General features: G+C 41.2%; 1 protein-coding gene across 1 annotated transcript in view; it reads right to left on the reverse strand.

Annotated features, from left to right (window-relative positions):
• Window positions 1-16,246, reverse strand: part of ntrk3a (neurotrophic tyrosine kinase, receptor, type 3a) — a 261,268-nt gene that overhangs the window by 127,173 nt on the left and 117,849 nt on the right. Inside the window, exon 5 of the mRNA XM_070439688.1 lies at window positions 13,629-13,699. Coding sequence (XP_070295789.1) covers window positions 13,629-13,699 — 71 coding nt within the window. The remainder of the gene's footprint in view (window positions 1-13,628; window positions 13,700-16,246) is intronic.

Genomic DNA, 16,246 nt, shown 5'->3' on the forward strand with positions numbered 1-16,246 from the left:
GTCGGCCGAAAACCTCGGTCGGGCTGAACTGACACCTCGGCCACTCTCGGGTAAATATGCACTACCACCCAGCTGTTATTCTGCAACAACGGAGCCTCCAAGATCCCTCTCCAGGCTATGAATATCTCCCTCTGTGGTACGAGCACCGCTGCCGTGGATGATCCCCCCTCCACACCTCCCAATCATCCCATGGTTGAAAAAACTGGTTGAATCAACATTGTTTCCACATCATTTCAACCCCAAAATTAGGCCTGTCATCAACATTTGGGAATTTAGTATTTTTCACTCAACATTTAACCTACATCCATTGCCATGGATTGTCAACTAACGTTGAATTCACGTTTAGTTGTCAACTCAACTAAATGTAAATCAAAAGTAGAGGTTAAATTTTGTCTGTGCCCAGTGGGTAGGCCATCCACATCACTTTTCATAAGAATGACCTAAACGCCTGACATAAACTTAATCTCATGAGAGGTCGAGCAAAAACAGTGATGACCACTCACCGTTCTCACCGAAACTCTGCTTGTTCCTCCTGTCCTCTCCCAAATAGAAGAAGGAATTCCCAGACATAATAACTAACAGTAAACAAGCCTGTGTTTCTTCAAGGTTGTGGCATCCCTCCCTTCTCTCGCCCTTGCGCAGACAAATTTCAAGTATGCCAGAGAGAGAAAGCGAGAGAGTAGAGAACTTGTGTGTGAGAGGTGGTAGTACTGCGTATTCTCCTTCTCTCCTCTCCTCCATCAACACTTGAGTCGTCACTCTCGCCGAGCTCCCCTGGACCGGACGGAAGGTCTTCCCTCTCTCTCTGGACTCTCTCGATTCCTCGTAACCCGTCGCCCTCCCTATTCTCTACTCTCCTCTCTTACCTTACTTTAGACGAGGTAACGAGAGACTAACAGACTTGAGAGACCTCTCTCCCGCTCTATCGCGCGACTGCCATGAGAACCCAGATCCTACTAAACGAGAGCCTTCACTGCCGCAGATGGACGACGCCACCTATCCTCACGCTGGAAGACACCCACTCCCTCCCAAACTTTCCGCCCCCCCCGATGAGAGCCTCCCGCGCACCCTTCCTCTCTGATCTGAAATTGGACCTTAACGCTCCAAGTGATCCGAACCGCTTTTTAACGACTTGGACTTTTTGGATTTTCCTTCTTTACCATCCTCTTTGACCTGATGGTCCCTAAACCATCTCTATACCTCTGATCCGATATGGAGCTTCCCTGAGCTCATCTGCCGTGCTGATCCTCCTTCAACTTGGTACCCTCTGGACTCTCGTACCGCACATGCCGCCCCCCACGACCCTCGACGCCTAGTCTGTGAGAGCTCTACCTTCTTCCACCCCCGGCCACCCCTGTCCTATCTGCCTCGTAGGACTTCTTCCCGCAGTCGCCAAACCTGTCTCGAGCTGACTCGCCGATCCTCTGACGCTTTGGACTTCTATTCTTAGCGCGTGATCCTTCGAGTCCCTATGTTTTTCCTCTGAGCTGGGACTTGATCACCTTCAGCTTCATACGCCTTCCTCTTCCTCCCTCATCTTCTCTCTCCCTCTTCCTCTGCGGCCGTGCCGGCCTCCTCCTCGCTCCGTGCACACTCCTCCAACGCCAGACTACTTCATGTTCCCGTACGATACCATGCACCTTGCAGGACAACTGCGCCACCGTACTTCCCCGGCTGCTAACCGAGGACTGGGTTCCGAGCGACTCCGACCACTATTTTACGGCTAGCATCGAGAGCACCAGCCGTCCTTACCTTTCAGCTGCGGAGAGAGACTGTCCTCCCTCAGAGAGAGACGGAAAGCAGCTCTCACCTCTCTCTCTCTCTCCTCTCCTCTCGCAACCTCTTCTCCCATCCTCCTTCCTCCACCCTTACGCCTCCTCTCCTACCCTCCTTCCGCACTCTCCCCTATCCACCACTTCTTCCTCTTCTCTCACTTCTTCCTGACTTCCTCTCTTCCGACAGCCCCAACACTACTACAGCCTTGTTACATGTTCGTCTCCGCTTTCACCCTCCGATTGTCTGGCTGCTCGTATTTCTTTCTCGTTCTCTCTCTGCAAGCCCCCGCTTACACTCTACCACTTGCTATCTGGACCGTCTTCTATAACAATTCTACCTACAGTGCTATTGTAGTAGCTGCACTCCTCCAGTGACTACATCTTTGTAGCCGAACCCTGCAATATCCTCTCTATGTGTCTGCTTATCACTTCTCTCTGGAGACTGCTTCATCCTCTCTGCGACGCCCTTTTCTCGGACAAGGTCTACTTATATCGACGTGTATGCACTCCGCTGACCGTGCTCTGACTATTGGATGGACTCGCGCATAGCTTTGACTTGACCTCCTCTACCACGCCTCCTTATGACCTAAATTCCTCGTAATTGATCGCCTGTTACCGCCTCCTACCAGGTCACTCCAAGACTTCTCGTCCTCGTCTTGACGATCGACCTCCTCTCTTCATTCTGAACGCTGCCATGCGCTAGTCCCCTAGCCGGAGGTCCTTGACGTCTGATTACTCTCCACCCCTATCTTTCTCAACCCTCTTCTGACTCTGCGTTTTGACTCTGATCTAACTCGATCCCTGCGGCTAGAGCCGCTAGCAAGACATGCAGCCCGACGGCAGCACGACCTACGTCTCTTCTTGACTCGTCTTGCCTCATCGTACGACTCTGTTCTCTCTCTGCACTCTCTCTCTACTTACGTCTGCTCTCCTCTGACGTCGCCTATCCGTCTTCGTCACGTCTACCCTTGGCCTACATAATCTCTCAGTTTATGTCTCTACTTACTCTCTTCTTTTTCTGACGATCTTTGTAGCCGCTCCTATGCTACATCCTACCACTCTGTACTCCTTGTAGCGGATTGACTATCTCCGAATGAGACCGTCTACCACGTCGTCTCTACAACTACGTCGCAAGCCTCGATTACCTTCTGATCCCTTGGCTTCGATTTCTCCCGACTCTACTTGTTGCTCTTGAATCATCAAGATACGGTCCTCTCTTCTGAAGACCCCGTTCGAGCCTCCTATCTTCCCTACGTCCTATCTCGATCTCTCCTTCTACCTCGGCTCGATCAACGCCCATCTACCTCTACCTCCTTTCATTCTATCATATTACTCTCTTCTATTGCCTCTCTTCTCCTTCTCTCAATCTACTTCTTCTCTCATTCTCCACTCTTCTCATCTCTCTTCTCCTCTCTGCGTCTCTTCCTCATCTCTCTCTCTCTGCTCTGCTCTTCGACTCTCTCCTCTCTGCGTGGTCTACTCTCTCTCTCTCTATCGGTGCTCTCTCTCACTCTCTTCTGCATCGCTCTAACTCTCTCTCTGCCTCCTCTCTCTCCTCCTCTCTCTCTCCTCTCTTCTCATCTCTTCTCTCTCTCTCTCTCTCTCTCTCTCTCTCTCTCTTCTCTCCTCTCTCTCTCTCTCTTCTCTCTCCTCTCTCTCTCTTCTCTCTCTCTCTTCTCTCTCTCTTCCACCAGACTTGCCGACATCAGTGTGACCCACTATATCTCACAGTGATTGAGGGACAGAGTCACCGTCACCTGTAATGGATCTGGATCCCCCCTCCCTGAGGTGGACTGGACCGTCCAATGACTCCACTCCATCAACACTACACCAGGTGGGTTAGCCCAGGACACCAACCACAAGGGACCCAATGCACCTGTGCTCATATCATTCCATATGTAATGGTCGTACCATTGTGCTTCTCGTTGCGCTAGCTTGCCCGGAAACAACTTGGCGTGTGACCTTGAGTTAGTTTTACGCTACAATACAACTTTAGGGTGCATTCTACTTTAGATCCAGGCATTCTGGACACTGCTTGTTTGTGTATGAAATAAAACATTATATGTCCAATTGAGGAATTAAAATGGAACTGGACACAACTTGGTTTGTGTCTTGTGACTTTCATAGCTTTCTTGTGAAACATGCAGTTAACCTGCTTTATGCAGGAGAATTGTATCTGATACAAAACTACATTGTCTGCCCCAATGCCTGTAGTTATCCTACAGTATCACTCCACTTGTCTTTTCATCATCCTGCTCTGTCAAAGTCCAAACGTGTACTGGCCATCAGATGTCCACTCCATCAACCTGACCCTGGTTCAACGGTGAAGCCGTGATGAACACTTCTACATACTGACCTGTATAGCAGAGAACAAAGTGGGGATGGGCCAACGCCTCCATCCAGCTCACTGTCCATTGTACGTAGATACCAATGACCAGTTCAAGTTCAACGTTTTAATTTATCAAATGGCAGACCACAAAACACTCTCAATTGTTTGCTGTTTGATGATGATATTCAGCTCAGATATTCATTCTCAGAGGCCAATGTACCCAACAGATAACACCAATATTAATCTCACAGTCAATGTACCAAACAGATAACACCAATATTAATCTCACAGTCAATGTACCAACAGATAACACCAATATTAATCTCACAGATCAATGTACCAACAGATAACACCAATATTATTCACAGTCAACTGTACCAACAGATAACACCAATATTAATCTCACAGTCAATGTACCACATAACACCAATATTCAATCTCAAAGTCAATGTACCAACAGATAACACCAATATTCATCTCAGAGGCCAATGTACAACAGATAAACACCAATATTCATCTCACAGTCAATGTACCAACAGATAACACCAATATTCATCTCACAGTCAATGTACCAACAGCTCAACACCAATATTCATCTCACAGTCAATGTACCAACAGATAACACCAATATTCATCTCAGAGGCCAATGTACCAACAGATAAACACCAATATTAATCTCAGAGGCCAATGTACCAACAGATAACACCAATATTCATCTCAGAGGCCAATGTACCAACAGATAACACCAATATTCCATCTCAGAGGCCAATGTACCAACAGATAACACCAATATTAATCTCAGAGGCCAATGTACCAACAGATAACACCAATATTCATCTCAGAGCCAATGTACCAACAGATAACACCAATATTCATCTCAGAGGCCAATGTACCAACAGATAACACCAATATTCATCTCAGAGGCAATGTACAACAGATAACACCAATATTCATCTCACAGTCAATGTACCAACAGATAACACCAATATTCATCTCACAGTCAACTGTACCAACAGATAACACCAATATTCATCTCAGAGGCCAATGTACCAACAGATAACACCAATATTCATCTCACAGTCAATGTACAACAGATAACACCAATATTCATCTCCACAGTCAAATGTACCAACAGATAACACCTAATATTATCTCACAGTCAATGTACCAACAGATAACACCATATTCACCTCAAGGCCGATGTTACCAACAGATACACCAATATTCATCTCAGAGGCCAATGTACCAACATAACACCAATATTCATCTCAGAGGCCAATGTACCAACAGATAACACCAATATTCACTCACCCAATATTCAGCTCACAGTCAGACCATGAAATAATGTAGAGGTGTCAAGCACCTTGTTAACAACATTCTTCTATAAAGTACACTAGTGGAATTATATGTGTAAAATGCCTCATTAAGGAACCTCCCTTTTATGATGACTATTGAACTTAACTCCCTCTTATAGATTGTAGCCTATGTTTCATAACTACTCTTATCCATTCTGTAACCTTTTTTATTTAACTAGGCAAGTCAGTTAAGAAAACATTCTTATTTACAATGACGGCCTAGGAACAGTGGGTTAGCTGCCTTGTTCAGGGCAGGACAACAGATTTTACCTTGTCAGCTCTGGGATTCGATCTAGCAACCTTTCGGTTACTGGCCCAACTCTCTAACCACTAGGCTGCCCAGTAACTACTCTTATCCATTCTATAATTACTCCTATCCATTTCTATAAGTACTCCTATCCATGCTATTCTATAAGTACTCCTATCCATTTCTAGAAGTACTTCCTATCCATGCTATTCTATCCATTCTATAAGTACTCCTATCCATTCTAGAAGTATCTCCTATCCATGCTTATTCGTATCCATTCTATAAGTATCCTATCCATTCTAGAAGTACTCCTATCCATGCTATTCTATCCATTCTATAAGTACTCCTATCCATTCTAGAAGTACTCCTATCCATGCTATTCTATCCATTCTATAAGTACTCCTATCCATTCTAGAAGTACTCCTAGCCATGCTATTCTATCCATTCTAAAGTACTCCTATCCATTCTAGAATACTCTATCCATGCTATTCTATCCATTCTATAAGTACTCTATCCATTCTATAAGTACTCCTATCCATGCTATTCTATCCATTCTATAAGTTACTCCTATCCATTCTAGAAGTACTCCTATCCATGCTACTCCTTCTATAAGTATCCTATCCATTCTATAAGTACTCCTAATCCCATTCTAGAAGTACTCCTCCATGCTATTCTATCCATTCGAGAAGTACTCCTATCCATTCTAGAAGTACTCCTATTCCATGCTATTCTATCCATTCTATAAGTACCCTATCCATTCTAGAAGTACTCATCTATCCATTCTATAAAGTACTCCTATCCATTCTATAAGTACTGCTATCCATTCTATAAGTTACTCCTATCCCATTCTATAAGTACTCCTATCCATTCTAGAAGTACTCCTATTCCATGCTATTCTATCATTCGAGAAGTACTCCTATCCATTCTTAGAAGTACTCCTATCATGCTATTCTATCCATTCTATAAGTACTCCTATTCCATTCTAGAAGTACTCATATCCATTCTATAAGTACTCCTAATCCATTCTATTAAGTACTCATATCCATCTATACAGAGAGAGAGAGAGAGAGAGAGAGAGAGAGAGAGAGAGAGAGAGAGAGAGAGAGAGAGAGAGAGAGAGAGAGAGAGAGAGAATAAGAGCAAGAGAATAAGGGAGAGAATGAGAAAATATATGTTGAGAAACAACACAATGCAACTGTGGTCATTTATTGTGCAGTCAGAAGTAGGTGAAGGACATTGTTATCATTCAGCCCAGCCCCAAACATTCATCACAACATGCCTGGGGAGGAACTGGAGACATTCCATCTCATCTCCAGGCCAGACTGGGCTAACTGTACCGTGTGACTGGGGCTGGGAGAGGGTGGACATGATTTGGACTTGCTTTTCCCTCAACAAACACAGGCCCTGCACTAGCCCTGGCTAAATCATTCATATTAAAAAACCCTCAGAGGTAAATGTCCGTACCTGCGTGAAAATCGGTGCAATCATCACATTTTATTAAACAAAACCCTGTGTGTTCACGCTATAGACTTCCTTTTTGCATGGGCCGCGTCGCGATCCACTGAATCCGCCGATGTCGGCCTATGCGGTAGACGGGCACTTTCCAAAGTCAGTGTTGTTGGAAATGATAGGATGCCAAAAAGTTACTTTCACGAAAACGTCTGTCAAGTCCAAATGGTTTGAACTAGAAACTATTTAGTCTACCCCACTATCGAAAGCTGAGACTCTCAAAAGCATAGGCATGTAGGATATTTTGCTCTACGACGCCCACAAGCATCACGAGACACATCTGAAGGTAAACCTGTATCAGGAGGAAGACATGTATGGAAGTGAATTGGGCATTTCCACGTCAAAGGTATATTGGTCATTTGTTAAATATTTCATAGATATAGGATAGACAAATCAAATTATTTGTTTTTACTATCTGTTTTGCCATGTATTAATGTGTTATTCAATGCATTTTATGTGTTTATAGAAGTAAGACCAAATTCAATGTGTCATCCGTCAAAAATTATATTTAAAAAATTATAGCTATAGAGGTCCTAAAATTCAAAATCAATTATCTTTATGGTCCATGGTATGACTATCTTTTTAAAATACATTTTAAAATACATTTTGCAGTAGCTTGGTGGTAGTTGAACTAAATTCAAATCTAGGTAGTGTTTTCAGGAGTGAAATACTTCTTTTTGCCATGTAGCGGTGTATCTAACTACTGGAACTACACATCACTTTTTTTCCACCAAAAAAACATATATACAGTAGTTTGGACACACCTACTCATTTAATAAAAAAWAAAAAAAATGTAAACTATTTTGTACATTGTAAAATAATAGTGAAGACATCAAAACTATGAAATAACACACATGGAATCATATAGTAACAAAGAAGTGTTGATAAAAAAAGAGATCTTTCTTCAAAGTAGCCTCCCTTTTCCTTGATGACAGCTTTGCACACTCTTGGCATTCTCTCAACCAGCTTCATCATTTCCAACAGTCTTGAAGGAGGTCCCACATATGCTGAGTACTTGTTGGCTGCTTTTCCTTCACTCTGCGGCCCAACTCATCCCAAACCATCTCAATTGGGTTGAGGTCGGGTGACTTTAGAGGCCAGGTCATCTGATGCAGGACTCCATCACTCGCCATCTTGGTCAAATAGCCCTTACACAGCCGGGAGGTGTGTTTTGGGTCATTGTCCTGCTGAAAAACAAATGATAGTCCCACTAAGAGCAAACCAGATGGGATGGCATATCGCTGCAGAATGCTGTGGTAGCCACGCTGGTTAAGTGTGCCTTGAATTCTAAATAAATCACTGACAATGTCACCAGCAAAGCACCCCCACACCATCACACCTCCTCCTCCATACTTCACGGTGGGAACCACACATGCCGAGATCATCCGTTCACCTACTCTGCGTCTCACAAAGACACGGCGGTTGGAACCAAAAATCTCACATTTGGACTCATCAGAACAAAGAACAGATTTCCACCGGTCTAATGTCCATTGCTCGTGTTTCTTGGCCCAAGCAAGTCTCTTCTTATTATTGGTGTCCTTTAGTAGTGGTTTCTTTGCAGCAATTTGACCATGAAGACCTGATTCACGCAGTCTCCTCTGAGCAGTTGATGTTGAGATGTGTCTGTTACTTGAAATCTGTGAAGCATTTATTTGGGCTGCAATCTGAGGTGCAGTTAACTCTCATGAACGTATCCTCTGCAGCAGAGGTAACTCTGGGTCTTCCTTTCCTTTGGGGGTCCCCATGAGAGCCAGTTTCATCATAGCACTTGATGGTTTTTGCAACTGCACTTGAAGAAACTTTCAAAGTTCTTGAAATTTTTCAGATTGATGGACTGTCGTTTCTCTTTGCTTATTTGAGCTGTTCGTGCCATGATATGGACTTGGTCTTTTACCAAATAGGGCTATCTTCTGTATACCACCCCTACCTTGTCACAACACAACTGATTGGCTCAAACGCGATAAGGAGGAAAGAAATTCCACAACTTAACTTTTAACAAGGCACACCTGTTAATTGAAATGTTTTCCAGGTGACTACCTCATGAAGCAGGTTGAGAGAATTCCAAGAGTGTGCGAAGCCTGGAATGAGTAAGTGTGTCCAAACTTTTGACTGGTACTGCGTATACACACATTCCAATACAAAAACAGAGTCATGGGAAGTACAAATAAAACATCACAAATCACCTAGAAAAACAGTTACATTCCTCCACAAAGAAGTCCTGATTTCAATAATAAAATTGCCTGAACAGCACCAGAACATCAAGATAGAATGTATTTTGAATTTTGTTCCAGAAATTCAGTGTATTAAAAGGAACCTCAAGAGCTACCCAATCCTGTGAACGGTTAGGCAACATAGCAGTCTATACTTCAACAGTAAAGTTAGATAAGACGGAAGTTTATGAAGTAGGGCCTTATAAACAAAAAGGGAGTAATGTAGAGATATATGGGTATTTAGCGAAGTCCAGCCAATCTTTTAATACAAGATGCAGTGATGAGTATCAAAACTGTCACCTGTAACAAAAAAAAGTGCACTATGGGAGATGGCATCTAAAGGTTTAAGAGTAGCAGCTGCACTTTGAAAAATAATATCAACATATTCAAGAACAGATCAAAAAGGTTGACTGAATAATCTGCTTCCTACTGCTTAGAGAAAGGCACAATCTGTTTCTGTAGAAAAAGCCAACTTTAAATCTTAGCTTCTTAACCAGCTGATCTATATGTTTTTAAAATTTCAAATCCATATTAATCCAAATGCTTAAGTATTTATATACTGGAACACGTTTGATTGGAGAACCATCTAATGACTGAACATTTAGTTAATCTGAAACATTCTCACGAGAGTTTAAAAACAACATGTATTTTGTTTTGCCTGTATTAAGCACACGTTTTCAATCAGCAAGTGATTCCTGCATAGCTATAATATCTGACTGTAGTTTTGACACAGCCAGATCAACAGTCAGGGCAATAGCATACATAATAGTATCATCAGCATATAGATGAAGTTGACCATTTTTAACAGATTGACCAATRGGATTTATATAAACAGTGAAGAGAGCTTGTCCAAAAATTGACCCCTGTGGTACACCTTTATGTACTTCAAGAAATTCGGACTTAACCCCATCAAGTACAATGGGMWGAGTTCTGTCACTAAGACAATCATGAAACCATGAACAGGTGTCAGAGCTCATGCCTATCGAGAACAACTTATTCAATAAAATACAAACATCAGGAATATTTCCTGAAAACAATTTTAAATAAAAAATGTGGGTTATTGAGCCAACAATGATGGGCGCTGCACACTTAAGCAGACTGGGATCCAATTGGTCAGCCCCTGTGGATTTCTTGTTGTCTATTGCTAGCAAAGCATCTATGACTTATTTTTTCTGTAAATAGCCTAAAAGAAAAGCTTTGACTATCATTTCTCTGATCATTCAGCAAGTTTCCCCTATCAGCATCCAGCCCAATATCCCTGTGAATAGGCTTAAAAGTTCTTTCAAAGAGATTACTCGCTGAAATAAAATGGTGATTAAATGCATCAATGAGGCCAGTGTCTGAATTAATTTGTTGTGGCAGAGAGGAGGAAGTAGAACCCTTCAGGAATTTGACAGTTTTCCAGAATTTTGCCGGGTTCCCATTACAATCCGGGGGAGCGGTTACGTAATGATCAGATTTAGCCTTTCTGATTTGTCTTACACAATGATTCCTCAGTTGCTTAATTAAACATTTGCCAGTTCGGGAGTAAGCCTGTGTTCCTGGCCTTGACCCAAGCATCATCTCTTTTATGAATGACTTCTGATAATTCCAGAGTGTACCAGGCATTCAATCTACCTTTAACMCTTACTTTTTTGAAGGGAGCATGATTATTCACAATAGTATTGAAGACATCTGCAAAAAGGCTAGATAAATCAGGTTCAGGGATAGCTGAAATACACTAAATTAAAGATAATGTAAAAAAAATAAAAAAAATTCACTGAAGTTTTTAAAAGTTCCTCTTTGTGATGACATAAGACTTAGATTTTGGTATTCTCACAACTCTAACACAAACAACTGGGTAATGGCCACTAATGTCTTGGGCGAAGACACCAGTAGAAATATCTCTCTCTCTGGTGTATTCGTTAAAATAAGATCAATCAGAGTTGACTTTAAAGGATCTTTAGGGTTGGCCGTGTAGGCTTAGTCACCAGCTGGGTTAGGTTTAGATCATTACACATGTCTTTTAGATATTTTGAAGCTTGCATTTCCCAATCAGTTCACTCAGCACAATAACTTCTGATTTAGTAATATATACTGTAAAAAAAAGATTTTGTTGTTTCAACTATATATTATTAAGTAACTGGTTTCACAGCCTTTTTTTGTACTAGCTGAACTTAACATTTTTAGTTGGCCCAAACTTTGCTACAACATGAGAAAACGTACAGTAGGCAAAAATTCTGTCAACTAAAAATGATGTCACGCCCTGGCCTTAGTTATCTTTGTTTTCTTTATTATTTTAGTTAGGTCATGGTGTGACATGGGGGATGTTTGTGTGTTTTTTGTCTCGTCTAAGGTGTTTGTATTGTATAGGGTGTTTTGTAGAGTTCATGGGGTTGTGTTCAGTGTAGGTGTTTATGTAAGTCTATGGTTGCCTGGATTGGTTCTCAATCAGAGACAGCTGTCTATCGTTGTCTCTGATTGGGAGCCATATTTAAGGCAGCCATAGGCATTAGGTAGGTTGTGGGTAATTGTCTATGTGTAGTGTTTAGTGTCAGCACTATTTGTTTATATAGCTTCACGGTTGTTTTGTTAGTTTGTAAAAGTGTTTGTTTCCTCTTCATTATAAAGAGAAGATGTATCATTATCACGCTGTGCCTTGGTCCTCTCTTTCACCTAACAACGATCATGACAAATGATGTGTTCGCTCAATTTGTCTAATACTGTATGTTCATTCAACTAGATATTATTATTTTGTCATCTTACCAAAAAAAGTCTGTCGAACTAACTACACACACAGTGCTTTTAATATACAATGTTTACTTACATATTTGACACACACTGAAATACATGTTTACTTATACTTTAGTATTCATTATGTCCTCACCTGGTATTTAAACTCAGAATCTCTTGGTTCACAGCATTCCAATCTTCCTGCTATGTCACCATGTCTGTGTATATAACTCACCTGTATTGCTACACTTTGTACTTCAAAATAAAGCTCAGCTCTGGTAAAAGTACAATCAATAAAAATKATTTTATTTATCATAGTGATTAAGATTAAAACAGGGTAATTTGCCCCACCAACATTAGACAACTATAGAGAAAAAAAAAGAAGTAAATCAAATCAATGATGGGGAAATGAGTCAGATTAACTTATAATTGACACAGACATGGTGGCATAGCAGGAAGATCAAAATGCCACCAAGAGGTTGTGAGTTCAAATCCCAGGTGAGGACATCATAATTGCTGTATAAATTAACATGGACAACGTATGTTAACGTGTGTCAAATATGTATTTTGAAAACTGTGTATGTTAACAGCACTGTGTTTGTGTGTAACTAGTTCCACATCCTTTATTAGGTAAGATGCCAAAATCATAATTTCTTGTTGAAAGAACAAATGATACAAATTGAGCAAACACATCATTTTAAGTTGACTGAATTTTTGCCCACGTTTTCTCATATTGGAGCTAAGTTCAGGTAACAAGAAGGATGTGGAACCAGTTACTTAATAATAATTAGTTGAAACAACTAGATTTTTTGGTGTTTTTTTTTGTACGTTCTGTTAACATATGACTCCAAAGTGAACTGTTCTTGCAATTTATAGTCTAAGGCATTTCAGATTTACATATCATTTTCACAAAGTAGTTTGTAGTGAACTACTTTTTCAAAGTAACTTTGGTTAAATAAACTGTATTTTTCTTGAGGGTAGATTTAGAGTAGCTTAACTTCTCCCATTGGTAGCTTGGTAAACTATATTTTTAGAGTAGCTTCCCCAACACTCTCCATATGTTAGCTTAGTAGAACCCCCCCACCCATCGCCCCCCTCCAAGGGCTGGGAGCAGATGGACCTGATTTGGACTTCCCCTCAACAAACACCGGCCCTACACTAGCCCTGGCTAAATCATTAATGTCACATTAATGTGAAAGATACAGATGACACATTTTAAAATGATAGCAGGGTAAAGCTGACATCGTTTTCATACAAACTAAACGTTTTCTTTGTAGAACTACCCAGAGCAAATACACTTTGAAACTCATATGCTTTGGTGGGTGGCTGTAAATGTCAATATTGAAAATAGAATATCACAGTGCTTGAGCATGAGGATGTACTGTACAGTAAGGCTCATATTATTCTGAAAAAGGATCAATGATGGTTGGAGAACAGAAGGGAGGGAGGGGTGTGATGTCAGTACCCTGTGATGTTCCACACATGCAGTACCCACGACCCCCCTCACACCCCGGCCCTCCAGATCCTCACACCCAGGCAGCTCCGGTGAAGAGTGTGGGGCTCTGATTAGACAGACTGGGTAGATATCACTGTTCGCTCACCCTCTGCTGCTTCAAACAAACCTTTATATGGCATCCTGTAATTTCCTCAATTTTACCCCTAAGATCGATTCTCCGGTACTTTAATATACTTTTTAGCCAGTAGTTCTGAAAGTAGCACTCACCGAAAATTGAGATTTCTTGGCTAATTTAGATAAAACAGTAATTCTGTTCATGAACTACACTTTGACACATCCAGCCTAAAGCAGGAGCTTAAACAATATTAGTAGTCGCCAAAGTTCAAGAAGATTCTTTAAGACACATTTATCCAGACATTTCCTATTCATTAAGATTAGGAGAATGGGTCAAATGAATAGTCCTCACAATTCTTGTACAATAATCAAATATTCAACGTGCCCATTGTTCTCACAGCAATTACAACACTATTCCTTTTCTTTCTTTCATCCTCATGGGAAAACTACTTTCCACTTTTGACATCTTTCCTGACTTTGCAATTATCATCACATTTGTCACATTTGTCTATGGACCAAAAAAGACTATGAAGTGGCAGTTAGGATGTCTAATCCCTTTAGTTCCACATGATGTGCACCACTCGCTTAAAGGGCCCTGTCTGCCTGCTGCATGGCTCTCTAAGGGCCTAGCTTGTCCCCCTACAGGGCTGGGGAGAGGAGCTTCTATCTGATCTCCATGGGTGGTACAGCACAGCACACTGGGTCCAACAAATGGAAAGAGAAAAAAAACACCTAGACCTGGACGACATTTCATTAACACTGCATAATCTCAGCTAGCTGTGTGCATGCACGCTTATTGATGAACCAATTTTGCAAAATAGAGATAACCTCTCTCATTTACAAGATGGGGTCAGAGAGTGTCAAGTCAAATAAAATCTCATTTGATTTGATACATGCTTCGTAGACTAACAGTGAAATGCTTACTTATGGGTCCTTTTCCAACAATGCAGAGTTAAAGATAATATAAAACATTTAATAAAAAAGAGAATTAGTGACAGAAGGCATAAATGGTCCATAGACAATAAAAATTATGAGTAAAAACAACATGGCTATACACAGGGAGTAGGGAAAAACAACATGGCTATATACAGGGAGTAGAAAAACACATGGCTATATACAAGGAGTAGAAAACAACATGGCTATATACAGGGAGGAGAAACTAACATGGCTATATACAGGGAGTAGAAAACAACATGGCTATATACAGGGAGTAGAAAACAACATGGCTATATACAGGGAGTAAAAACAACATGGCTATATACAGGGAGTAGAAAACAACATGGCTATATACAGGGAGGAGAAAACAACATGGCTATATACAGGGAGTAGAAAACAACATGCTATATACAGGGAGTAGAAAACAACATGGCTATAACAGGGAGTAGAAAACACATGGCTATATACAGGAGTAGAAAACAACATGGCTATATACAGGAGTAGAAAACAACTGGCTATATCAGGGAGTGAAACAACATGGCTATAACAGGAGTAGAAAAAACATGGCTATAAACAGGGAGAGAAAACAACATGGCTATACACAGGGAGTAGAAAAACAACATGGCTATATACAGGGAGTAGAAAACAACATGGCTATACACAGGGAGGAGAAAAACACATGGCTATATACAGGGAGTAGAAAACAACATGGCTATATACAGGGAGTAGGAAAACAACATGGCTATATACAGGGAGTAGAAAACAACATGGCTATATACAGGGAGTAGAAAACAACATGCTATATACAGGGAGTAGAAAAACAAATGGCTATATACAGGGAGTAGAAAACAACATGGCTATAACAGGGAGTAGAAAACAACAGGCTATAACAGGGAGGAGAAAACAACATGGCTATATACAGGGAGTAAAACAACATGCTATACAGGGAGTAGAAAACAACATGGCTCTATACAGGGAGTAGAAAACAACATGGCTATATACAGGAGTGAGAGAAAAACAACATGGCTATATACAGGAGGAGAAACAACATGGCTATACACAGGGAGTAGAAAACAACATGGCTATACAGGAGTAGAAAACAACATGGCTATACACAGGGAGTAGAAAACAACATGGCTAATACAGGAGGAGAAACTAACATGGCTATACACAGGGAGTAGAAAACAACATGCTATATACAGGAGTAGAAAACAACATGGCTATATACAGGAGGAGAAAACAACATGGCTATAACAGGAGTAGAAAACAACATGGCTATTACACAGGAGTAGAAAACAACATGGCTATATACAGGGAGTAGAAACAACATGGCTATATTACAGGGAGAGAAAACAACATGGCTATATACAGGGAGTAGAAAACAACATGGCTATATACAGGAGTAGAAAACAACATGGCTATATACAGGAGGTAGAAAACAACATGGCTATATACAGGGAGTAGAAAAAACAACATGGCTATATACAGGAGTAGAAAAACAACATGGCATATACAGGGAGTAGAAAACAACATGGCTATATACAGGAGTAGAAAACAACATGGCTATATACAGGAGTAGGAAAACAACATGGCTATATACAGG

Source organism: Salvelinus sp. IW2-2015, linkage group LG4q.1:29 (assembly GCF_002910315.2).
Source record: "Salvelinus sp. IW2-2015 linkage group LG4q.1:29, ASM291031v2, whole genome shotgun sequence".
NCBI lineage: Eukaryota > Metazoa > Chordata > Actinopteri > Salmoniformes > Salmonidae > Salvelinus > Salvelinus sp. IW2-2015.